Below are 12,843 nucleotides of genomic sequence, written 5' to 3' on the forward strand. Positions count from 1 at the left end.
TTTAAACAGGGGCCAGTTCACTGTCCCTCAGACCGTTGGAGGGCCGGACTATAGTTTAAAAAGAAACTATGAACAAATTCCTATGCACACTGCACATATCTTATTTTGAAGTAAAAAAAACAAAACAGCAAAAACACCCGCATGTGGCCCACGGGCCGTAGTTTGAGGACGCCTGCTCTAAATCCATGTCTAACGAAGTCACAGAAATCAGACTACAGAGCCAACGTTTTACTCTTTTTTACATGCCACCAGCATGTGTTTGCCTTGATGAATCACATGTATAGAAAGGTTGAAGGAAGAAAAAGAAAGAGCCATATCAATGACAGTCACCAGTAAAATGAGAACCAAGCTTAGCCAGCGGATCTCATTCGGCTCTATGAATATGTTTTTAGTTGCTAAGTTTCAAACGTGTGTTGGCACTTACAAACCCGGCAGCCTGCCTGAGTGAGAAGCAGTCCTCGCGTGCAACATGCTTTGCAAACAGTGACTATTCAATAAGCAATCGTAACACTGAACATGGGCCACAGAGAAACAAGCTTACCTGATTCCGGTGGCCAACGCGATGGGTGTTCGGGAGAGTCGCGATAGCGTTTCTATCACCTGAGAACAGAGGGAGGTGTTCATTGAAAGTTTATTTCCGGAAAGATAAGTTCTTTTCCCAAAAGAGTACCGTAGTTTAGCAATCTAACATCAACAATGGCAGCAGACACGTGAATTTCAGACGCCAAAGAGGTGCAGAATGGAAGAGCTGGGAGTGACAGTACAAACACCTTCGGAATAATTTTGTCCCTTTCTTGAAGTGACCCCACCTCAAATGCTCAATAGCCACACAGACATCAAACCTTCCCATCATCACAGCAAGTTCCACCGGTCAGCCTGCTGTGTAGCAATGTGATGTAGCCCGTGGGCTCTGGGGCCAGGCCCCACAGGTTCAAATCCTGGCTTTCCCACTCATTAGTCAGATAACCTTGGACAAACTACTTAATTTCTCTGGGCTGCAGTTTTTTCATCAGGATATGGCATACAATAATAGATTATTATGATCATTAGATTATGGTAAGGATTACAAAGATAACACAGGCAAAATATTTAAATGGTAGCCATTCTTGAAAATGTCCAACTTTAAGAAAATCACCTTATTCTAATTCTGTGTGTTTCAAGAAAAAGAGTTTTTAAATTACCCTTGCTCATCTACCTGTTTCAAGGTCCCTTAAGAAGACGTACCCAGCCATGGTTGTGGCATTAGAAGCTTGCAATTTCCCTATTTGACACTGTGGTCTCAGCAGTGTCGCCACGCAATCAAAAGGAAAACAGTATTGCTAAGCATTTTACTATTGCTATTATTGGGGAGATTTTCAATGAGAATGACCATACATCCACAAGATGCATTTTCTGTTCCTTTTGCTACCAATAACCAGAACTATTCACAACCCGTCCCCCCGCAAAACTGGAGTTTGATGTTTCCATACAATTGTCCACCAGAGGGAGCCAGACAACAGCACTACATCACTTTCCTCCTGCCGTGAATGAGTTTATAAAGTACAAGCGTTTCTGAAAATCAGCAAGCTGCACGGAACTCCTGTTACTTCTTTAAAAGGAGCATTTCCCACTATTCGATGCTATAAAAATAAAGATCCAGATTCGGAGGAGAGGAGCCTGGCAAGAGACCATGCAGCATGCCTTAGAGAGCACCTCCCAGGACCCTCTCGGTTCTGGGTCCATCTGATTATACACAGAGCACCCCCCCACACACACACACACCCCACCCCGTTAGCTCCAAGTGTAGCCAAAGCAAACACAGACTGTTTAGTCCAAGTCGTGTTTGCAGAACAGCATGTGTGCTGTGAAGGCAGAGCGACCCCGGTACAAACCAGCACCAGACCCTCAGGCCCCCAGCGCTGGAGACGCCCACTCCAGAATATTGACGCAACCCCGAAATGTATTCACTTCTAAAAGGCTGCCTCAAAACAAGATGAAACTGTGGTCACTAACTCCAGAAAAGGGGGTAACTAGTCAGAATATGTGCAAGGTAATTACAGTCCAACAACCACCCACTAACCCATATCACCATGCTTTCTTCACCGCCGTCTACACCTTGCTTGTTAAAACGGTGGCATCTGTAAAGAAATGACGAAGGTTCCAGGGAACATGAGTAAGAGTCAGTGTGGGAGGCAGGAGGGGAGGTGGGCAGGCTGCCCCAGGCTCCAGAAAGGGGGTGAGACCCCAGAACCTGGGAAGGATCATGGAAAACGGTTAAGAAGGAAGACGGCAGGGTCCAAGCTGCATTCTGAGAAGATCACTCAGCAAAGGGAAGGGCAGGCACTCGGGCAAGAGGACCTGGGGTACAGACAAGGCACCAGGAGACTCGCTGGGGGGTGTCCGCCATCATCCAGGTGAGGAACAGGAAGTCTGAGCTGAGCCCGCAGCAGTACAGACTGAGAGGCGACAAGTGGCTGATGGCCTGGGGAGGGAAGGACCAGGACAACCGGAGGTGGGGGGCGGGGGGTGGAGCAGGCTGTCAAAACCGGGAGGTGGCCAGCTCCCCTCACCAGAGCGCCTCGGGGATGCTCCAAGCAGGATGCTCTCTACCTCTGTGGGCCCCTCCACGTGCTGACCAGGTACACCCTGAACTCGCCAGGCCGATCCCTCCTCCAGAGCCTTCTCTGACCGTCTCCCACCTCCAATTGGGGTTCTTGGGGCCCCATGGGACTCTGGACATAACTCCGCCCTAGCACCGTGCACCTTTTATTCGCTGCTTCAGGTATTTCAAATGGACTCCTGTTGATTTTGTCAAAATGAAATAATGCAGTTACACAGAAGAGTCGATCCCACCTGCACACGCCTCTCCCACCTGCTGCCCACGGGGAGCCAGAGCTCACAATCAGGTGTGACCCATGCAGAATTTTTTTCTTTTTCTTTACAATTATTATTTTATCCTATTATACAGATTTTTCCACAACATGCTTTTGTCATTTAACAATATATCACAGCCCTGACCGGGTAGCTCAGTAGGTTAGAGCATCATTCCATACACCAAGGTCGTGGGTCCGATCCCCGGTCAGGGCACATACAAGAATCAACCCATGAATGCATAAAGAAGTAGAACAACAAATCAATGTTCCTCTCTCCCTCTCTCTCTCTAAAGTCAATAAACTTAACAAGAAAAAGACAGTTGTGTCAACACACACAGATCTCCTTTGTTGATTTTAATGTTGTATAACACTTAATGTATATAACACAATGATTCAACCATTCTCCTACCATTGATTTGTGGTTTCACGTTATGCATTCATTGGTTGATTCTTGTATGTGCCCTGTCTGGGAATCGAGCCCACAACCTTTAATGCCATCATCATCATCAGTAAAGTAACAAAATTGAGATTATATACTTCCTATCCTCAAACGCTGCCCCTCCCCCCCAACCCCCATCTACTGGGAAGACCACACCCAGCACTGCCAAGTCCACCCACAGCCAGGGGAGAGCAAGGCCAGCTGTCCCCTCAGCCTGAGGGACAGAGCGGTGAGGCTCCAACGGCTGCTTAGAAGCGGTAACCTTGGCTGCAGACTCAGGGCGACGGGGAACTTCCCGGACCTTCATGGGTCTGCATGTCTGTCTGTCCGCAGACGCCTGATGGGCCAGAACGCCAGCCTCTGGCCCCCTCCAGGCCCCAGCCCACAGGCTCCGGTGCCCACACTCTGTGCGGACTTACTGGCACTGCTCAGTCTGAGCAGCTTCCGAGCGGCCATTTCTGGAGTAATATTTTTCCGACTTGGTTTACAGCTCTAAGAGATGAGGTCACGAAGCAAAGTTTTTTCTAAACCATATGGACGTGCACTTGTCTCGGGCATGTATCTCCACAGCACCGAGGTCTCACTGTGTCTGCCTTCCCGCCCCTGCCCTCCGCCTCTGAAGACCCCACAGGGCATCTCCCCTGCCCCCTGCTCCTCCCATCCCCAGTCTCCCTCTGCCTCACCTGGCTAGACGCTGGGAGACTTCCTAGACCTGTACTTCTCCTACACACCCAGGTCTAAGTCCTCCCAACTCATCCTGGGAAACCCCGGATCCCACTCCTCCCGCCCTCCCTCCGCCTCTGCCTTAGGCCACACCCTCTAGCTCCTGCCTCAGTTGCTGAATTGACTCTAGCTCATGGCAGTGTAGCAGAAGGACCGGCCAGAGGGTGCGATCCAGGCGTCAGTTAGAAAAGTGCTTCGGTCCCGGGGGACCACAGGCAGCCCTGGGGACAACAGCTGGCCCAGAACGCGGAGGAGCCTCCGAGGTGCCTGTGCCCGGTGTCGCCCATCGCCCATCGGGGCTGCTGCCTGAACCTGTCGGGCAGGACCCACCAGCCGGGCTGGCCCAGAAACAGCTGGGCTTTGACTCTGCCTTGAAGAAGCACTGAGTGGAACTCAACTTTAGAGAAATGTTTCTTTAAAAGCAACAGAAGGTGCCCTGGCTGGTTGGTTTGGCTCAGTGGACAGAGTGTCAGCCCGAGGACTGGAGGGTCCCGGGTTCGATTCCGGGAAAGGGCACATGCCTTGGTTGCAGGTTCCCCGGCCCTTGTCGGGGTGCCCTCAGAAGGCAACTAATCGATGTCTCTCACATCGATGTATCTCTCTGTCTCTCCCTCACCCTTCCACTCTCTCTAAAAATCAATGGCAAAATATCCTCAGGGGAGGATTAAAAACAAATAAATAAATAAAAATAAAAGCAACAGAAGGTGCTCATTGGGTTTTCTCTTTCCTCTTTGTAGTGAGCAGGGCAACGGATTGCGGGTCGGGGTCCGGGAGCAGCGGGAACAGAGCTGAGCCAGGTCTCTGCTGTTCCCCTAAAGAAGCGTGCACGTGTCCAAATCAGGGGCCAGCGCCGGACTCCCATCACTGAGACATGCAGGGCTCCCGCAATCGGGCAAGACATGATTTTAGCTATTTTCACGCCCTGGAACGATGCTGATTGATCTCAGAATCCACGGGCTGGTTTAGAAAAAGGCTTTCAACATACATATTTAATCAGGTCTCCAAACAGAGAGGTTTGACCCAGTCCTGGGAGGCGTGGCTGACAGAGGAGTTCTCACAGCTGTGAAGCTAAAACGTGCATCTTCGGTAGAAACATGGACCTCGTGCGGGCTAAGTGACGTTAATGCTGGGAAGTGCTCCCGGTCCGGGCCATTAGTGAGCAGGGGAGGCACAGGGAGGAAGGACGAGAACACGGCCGCCTAAGAAAGTGCTTTTATGAAAAGTGATTAGAGAAAAAAAAGACAAAAGCAGGGAATGTGCATAAAACAGCAAACTTCCAAACAGCCACATCCTTTTTCAAACTGCTTCTTAACCGCTCTTTTCTGACAGCATGACATTTTTGTTGGCATGTGATTTTTTCATGACTGCTAGGTGGGGAAAGGAAGCTGTACTCAGTGTACAAACTAAGAAATAGTCTGTCCTTTTAATTCAGCTGGAGGTCACTTTTGGCCCTGGCTCTCCAACCCCCCAGTGAGCACACATCATGATGCAAAACCCCATTAATGACCACCTGCCCCCAAAAGTCACCCTCCATTTCAAAACACTATGGACAGGCCAGGAGAGGCCCTAGATCCGTTCCCGACTCACATGCTGTCCCAATGACCCAAAGCACTTTTTTTTTTTCCAATATAACATGGTTTTGAGGGCTATACTTTCAATGTCACAGTACTCCACCGAGCTAGGGGCTGCGCCACCTTTAACACCCTACCGCTGAACACTCGGGCTTTTCCCCAGCTTCTCGCAATGCCAGTGATAAGAATTACTTTTGTATCTAAATCCCTGCCCCCGTGGGAGTGCAGAGCAGGCTCTGGGAGGGTGGGGATGGGGTGGGGAACACCATGAGCCAAGCTGAACAAAATGGAAAAATCTGATCCTCAACTCCATATGGAAATTAAGGGGCCCCAACCAGCCAAACAATGTTTAAAAAAGAACAAATCTGGAGGACACACAGTCCTGATTTCCAAACTTAGTGCAACACTGCAGTCATCAAAACTGGTAAAGGCATCAGAATAAACATATACACCCACTGGGATATCATTAAGAGTCCAAAATAAGCCTTTAAGGACATAAAGAACTGATTTTCAATAAGGGCGCCAAGGCCTACTCAACGGGGAAAGAGTAAGCTCTTCAGTAAATGGTGCTGGGATATACCTCACACCACACACCAAAGTGAGCTCAGAATGGGTCAGGACCTCAACAGAAGAGCTAAGCCCAAGAAGACACGTGGGTAAATCGTTACCTGCGGTTTGGAAATGAGATCTGACACAAAAACACACAAGCAGCAAAAGAAAGAATAAGTTGGCCTTTCTCAAAAAATACTTGCAAATTATGTATTTAATAAGGGTCTACTCTCCAGATTATATAAAGAACTCTTACAACTCAACAAGAAGAAGATAAACCACCCAATTAAAAAATGGGCAAATTAAAAAATACATAGGGACTTCTCCCAAGATGTACAAATGGCCACTCAGCACAGGGAAAGATGCTCAACATCGTTAGTCATCAGGGAGATGCAAATCAAAACCACAATGAGACACTTCACACCCATTAGGATGGCTGTCATTCCTTCAGAAAGTGAGGGTGTAGAGAAATCGGTGAGGCTGTAGAGAAACTGGAACCCCTGTATGTTGCTACTGGGAGTGTGAACAGATGCAGCTACTGTGGAAAGAAAGCAGTTTGGCAGTTCCTCAAAAAGTTAAACAGAATTACCATATGACTCAGCAATTTCACTGCTAAGTATGTACCAAAAGAATTGAAAACAGGTACTCAAATACCTGTACACACATGTTCGTAGCTGAACTACTCACAAAGGCTAAGAGGTGAAAACAACCCAAATATCCATCAACATATAAATGGGTAAACAAACAAAGCCTACCTAATAAAAGAGTAATATGCAAATTAACCATCACTCTGCCACACCCACCAGCCACGCCCACCAGCCAATCAGTGCAAGTATGCAAATTAACCCCAACCAAGATGGCTGCCACCACAGAGAGCAGGAGGGAGGCTTGGGTTTCCCCAGCAATAGAGGAAGCCAAGCTTTCCACACACCCTAGCAGGCCCAGGCCTCCACTCAAGAATACAAAGTTTCAATTATAGAAGATAAATCCCAAGAAAAATGGTGGCAAGCCACGGAGCTGGAGAGAGCAGGCTAGGGTTGCCCCCAGCGACCGAGGAAGCCAAGCTTTCAACCTGCCCTGGCCGGCCCAGGCCTCCACTTAAGGCTACAGAGTTTCAATTATAGAAGGTAAACAAATCCAAACAGAAATGGTGGCAGCCACAGAGAGAGCAGGAGGCTTGGCTCCGCTTCAGGCTACAAAGTTTCAATTGTAGAAGATAAACATATCCCAGATACCAGGGCCTCCGCTTGGGTCACCAGGGGGCATGGCTGGCCTGCAAACTTCCACAGGCCCCTCGCCCAGGCTGCCCCACGCCCCAAGGGAACCCCCACCCTGATCTGGGACACCCTTCAGGTCAAACCAGCTGGCCCCCACGCATGCACCAGGCCTCTATCCTATCTAATAAAAGAGTAATATGCAGATTGACCATCACTCCAACACACAAGATCAAGATAGCTGCCCCCATGTGGTCAAAGATCCTGCCCCCATGTGGACACAAGATGGCCACCACAAGATGGCCAGCAGGGGAGGGCATTTGGGAGGGACCAGGCCTGCAAGGGAGGGCAGTTGGGGGCAATCAAGCCTGCAGGGGAGGGCAGTTAGGGGTGACCAGGTTGGCAGAGGAGGGAAGTTGGGGGCAAACAGGCTGGCAGGGCAGTGGTTAGGGGGTGATCAGGCTGGCAGGCAAAAGTGGTTAGGGGCAATCAGGAAGGCAGGCAGGTGAGCAGTTGGGAGCCAGCAGTCCTGGATTGGAGAGGTTGCAGGCTGGCTGAGGGACATTCCCCCCCCCTCCCCGTGCACAAATTTCGTGCACCAGGCCTCTAGTAGATAAATAAGTATCTGCCCATGTGTCTATTTATTTCCTGATGGTAAGGACCTAACTGAAGTTTCTGGGCCAAAGGGCAGGAAAATTTTAAAGTTCCTGTGTATACTGCGCAACTGTAGGGACTCCTCTATAAATCAGCTGTTCCTGGGGCTCTGAGGCAGAGCGGACCCTGCCCAGGAGGAGGGGCTGTTGCACTATCAGCTTGTGCCTGCGATCCTTCCGCAGAGTCCGAGGGGCCGGGTGGCTTTTCTCCCCCTTAAAGCAATGCCTTGCAGTTCCTTCTTAGAAATGCTCTGTCAGCTCAGCCATGTGCTGAGGTTCCTGTGCTCAGACACAGCCCAAGCCTCGTTCTGGGAAACCGACCTCACGTAACTCCCCGTGAGAAGAGCGCCGAATGGATCAGCAGTTAACCCCGCACCACGGGAGAGCCCATTTCTAGGGAGAAGGGAGGTTGCTGTGTCAGGACCGGGTGTTTCCCCCACACACACACACCGCCACCCCCCAGGACCCTCCCCGTGGCATCTGGACTTGGGGTTCCCATTACACCTCTAATTTAGAGTCACATCAAATCACATTGGATTAGCTTGTGCAACATACAGGACCCCATTCTAACTATTACGAAAAACAAAGAAACCTTATAAACCAAGGACCTTATCAACTAGGGAAAGAAACCAGAAAAATACATTCAAAATGCACTGAAAATGAAGAGAAAATACTTAAACAACATTCCAAAGCAATGACAGCAAACTCGGTCCCCAGCGGCACTAGCTTATGCAATCAATCCAGATTACAATCCATTTTACAGGCCAGGCCCCGTTGTATCACACGCCTTGGGATACCAACCCCGCGCTCACATTATGCTTCTTTCCCAAACGACCCAAACAGTATGAAAGTGAGCATCATAGCAATAATTTATAAAATCCCTTGTTATTTTTTATTTTTGTACATGACAATGAAGAAAATTACTTGCGAATTTTTTTAATATGCTTTTATTGATTTCAGAGAGAGGAAGGAGGAGAGAGATAGAAACATCAATGATGAGAGAGAATCATCGCTGGGCTGCCTCCTGCATGCCCCCCTACTGGGGATCGAGCCCACAACCTGAGCATGTGCTCTGACTGGGAATCGACCCTTGACCTCCTGGTTCATGGGTCAACATTCAACCACTGAGCCATACCAGCTGGGCATTTGAGAAATTTGTAACAGTCAAGCTGTAGCACAATTTATTGGTACTAGAAAATGACATGATGTAGTAAAAACAACACATTTTCAATAATGAAATGTCGCTAGAAGTTTATAGATGTATAAAGACTGTATTTTCTGTAACAGTCTCTCACCTTTAGCAAGCATTTGGTCACACAAAGAACTCCTCCCCACTGCACGTCCAGCGACTGAGTTAACTCCCTCCCACCCAGCCCCACAGCAACGCTCGTCACTAACAGCTGTCCGAGTGCCACCGGCAGAGAAGGGCACCTGGGGCCAGGGTGGTGGCAGCAGGAGAGGCAGGGGGCATGCCAGTGCCCGGCAGGTCTGGGCAACGGGGAACAGTGGCCACAGCGAGGCCCCTGGGGTGGAGAAGACAAGACATGAAGCTGGCCTAGCCGGTGAGGCCGGATTACGGGGAGCCTGCCAGGCTGTGTGGAGGAGGGTAGTGCTTCCCCTGCAGCGGGAGGAGCCCCGGAGGCACAGGAAGAGCAGAGGAGGCAGGTCAGCAATGACCACAGCAGTGGCCCACAGAGCAGGAGAGGACGCCCGTCACGGGCAGAGGCTGAGGAGAGGGGAGGAGAATGCTCTCAGTGGCTGGCAGAGCCCAAGAGGGCGGTGGCCACAGGCGGGCCAGAACCTCGCGGAGCCACCGTAAGTCTGCAGTTATGCCCGGGCCAAAAACTGAAGAAGGGAGAGCAATAAAGGGGGAAGGGGAGGGGATACATATATTAGTGCATGGCTTTCGAAAGGGAAAAATGCAATTTACTGCTCCAAGCTCGCTCTCTGGACTCAAGTCCACACTCTCATCAGGCATCCAGAGATTCCAGAGCCCGGATTCCCAAGGGCCACCCCTACGAGCTCTGTGCACCGCTCACATGGAGGCAATCAATTCAGAAAGGGTCACAGGCCCACACTTGTCACTAAAGGGCACAGAGGGACTCTTGACCTGAGCAAGAGCTGTGACCAGGTCAAGTACAAGGGCATGAGGGGGTGGGGCAGGCTGGTCTCTCCTCAGAGGGGATCTGAATGTGGTGATGAGTCAGCAGCTCAGGGACACACCCAAAGGCGAGTCTCCCAGAGGAAAGACTATCCGCCCCCGTTTAATCTCAGTCTCCGCTGGCCGACACCAATCAATCAGGATCCATCCAGAACGAGGGCGTATTCTCCTCAATTAGCCTCCGTGGAAATGCACCCCCAGCATGTCTGACCATAAGATGCTGGTCCTGCTTTCAGCAATAACTACTCAGAACCCACAGACTCAAGTGTATTTGCTTCCTCAGAAGGAAGACTAGGATAGACAAAAGACGATACATTCTATATTGGTATTAGCTAAAAGAGTGAAAAGAATGAACTAGAACTGCAGGGTATCCCCAAAAAATGGATATACACGGTAACAGCTGATGGCTCACTTTTGAAAATGAAATGTATTTTAAATAAACACTGCCTTTATAATTATGCAAAGTGTGTGTATCCATTTTGGGGGGGCACTATACACACACACACACACACACACAGGTTCGTCTCAAAAACATTTTTTTAAATAAGCTGAATTGTATCATTTTTGCAAATAATACATATATTTAAAAGACACAAACAGTATGAATGACATTTATAAATACAATTATCTATATATATAAAAGCCAAGCATCTGGAACGACGGAACAACCAGTTGCTGTGACGCGCACTGCAGCAGCCAACCGGCCTGATCGGGGCCCTGATCAGGGGCGGAGCCAGCAGGCCATCGACCCACGGCCCCTTCCCCTTCCCTCCCCCACCGGCCACCTGGCCCCCGATCGTCCTCCCCAACCCCAATCGGGGGCGGGGGCAGGGCCAGCCGGCCAACCTCCTGCCGGCCTGGCCCAATTAGCCCCCATCGGGGCAGGCTGGCCGGACACCACTCATGCACGAATTCGTGCATCACACCTCTAGTGACTCATAAAAGCACAAAACAATCACACAGGTGAAAGCTAAGGATATTCCATGAAGCCCGATCTCCAGGCAGCTGTTATTCATCTCCCTCTTGATCCCTCACTCTTACCATTTCATTCTCATCATTGGGGCAAAAAAATAAAAAGGAGTTTATTCTATAGGCCTCCACTCAAGTGTCTGACTTCCCCATGGAGTTTGATTCTTTTAGTCAAAATATATTTGGAGTTTTTGTTCGACTAGATTTTATGGCACCAGAATTGCTAGACAGAAATCACCTATTACTGTGTAGATATTTTTTTCTGTTTGTTATCTTAACCCTTTGCACTCACTTGCTTTTTTCTCGATTCCTGCTACCGATGCTAACCGTGTTGAGTCACACTAGACATCCAAGTGCAAAAGGTTAAATATTAGTGATCTGTGTTTTTCACTCAAGTGTGGGGAGGAAAGTAGGCTACAAAATTTTCTGAACGTTTGACGCAGGGCTGGAGATGAAATAGCAAAACATATTTCCTCACAGAAACCAAATAGTTTGTCTTTAACAATTTCACTTTCTCCTTCAAAATGTATTACTAGCAACTTCTTACAAATAGGGACTATTTCTTCTCTTGGTAGCACACAGACTAAATATATGTCCACATATGGTCAGCTCTGGGGAGCGAGAGAATAAAAATGATGGGAGCATGGAAGCTTTAGCTGCATACAAACATTTTTTATACCAAACAAAAAAAGAAAATGATATGAAACAAATCTAAGTGCCCATCTCTGAAACCTTAGCGATGAGTGTGTGGCTGCCTCACATTGTACTTGTCAGGATAAATAGAAATATATCACTTCTAAGTTTTCAGCGGAAAAAGTGAGGGTGGGGGAATTTGCTGCGTGGCTCTCTGAAGGGCCTGTGAGAATAGCTGCGCTGCCCGGCACTTCCTCCTCGGGCTGTATCGGCAGGGCAGTGTGATGAATGCAGGATTAAACTCTATGACAACAGTTTGAACAACAATGCCTGGTCCTCTCCTCATATCTGGGGTTGCCAGACAAAAATAGCTGACCCTCATGTTTCTGATGACCGATTCTTGAAAATCTTTCCAGTCCAATACACTTAGGAAGCAGGAGTCACTATCCCTTTTCGTTGACAATGAGGGGCAAGTGTTCATTCCTACAGATCAGCAGGAAGAACACAAGGCAAACTGTCTGCCGACTTCGATGCCTGAAAGGGCAGGGAGGATAGCGCCACCATCTGTGGAAGTCATGTTGAGAGTGGCCTCTCTGGCTCGTGAAGTTGTCTCTGGAGAAAACCTATATAATAAAAGGCTAATATGCAAATCAACCGAACGGCGGAACGACCAGTTGCTATGACGCACATTGACCACCAGGGGGCAGACGCTCAACACAGGATCTGCCCCCTGGTGGTCAGTGCACTCCCACAGGGGGAGCACCACTCAGCCAAAAGCCCTGAGCCAGGCTCACAGCTGACGAATGCAGCAGCGGTGGTGGGAGCCTCTCTCGCCTCCGTGGCAGCGCTAAGGATGTCCGACTGACGACGTAGGCCCACTCTAGGTGGGGAGAGGGCCTAAGCCGTCAGTCAGACATCCCCTGAGGGCTCCCAGACTGCAAGAGGGCCCAGGCCAGGCTAAGGAAACACCCCCCGCAGTGCAAGAATTTCTTGCACCAGGCCTCTGGTACAATATAAAGAAGCAATTCTCACCCAGACGGTGTGGCTCAGTGGTTGAGCATCAACCAATGAACCAGGAA

The 12,843-nt window shown here is 49.4% G+C and overlaps 1 protein-coding gene across 1 annotated transcript in view; it reads right to left on the reverse strand.

The window, feature by feature from the left end:
- The window catches only part of VAV3 (vav guanine nucleotide exchange factor 3), a 169,210-nt gene that overhangs the window by 114,559 nt on the left and 41,808 nt on the right, over nucleotides 1-12,843 (reverse strand). Inside the window, exon 3 of the mRNA XM_008147095.3 lies at nucleotides 542-600. Within this exon, the coding sequence (XP_008145317.2) occupies nucleotides 542-600 (59 nt within the window). The remainder of the gene's footprint in view (nucleotides 1-541; nucleotides 601-12,843) is intronic.

Source organism: Eptesicus fuscus, chromosome 22 (assembly GCF_027574615.1).
Source record: "Eptesicus fuscus isolate TK198812 chromosome 22, DD_ASM_mEF_20220401, whole genome shotgun sequence".
Taxonomy (NCBI): domain Eukaryota; kingdom Metazoa; phylum Chordata; class Mammalia; order Chiroptera; family Vespertilionidae; genus Eptesicus; species Eptesicus fuscus.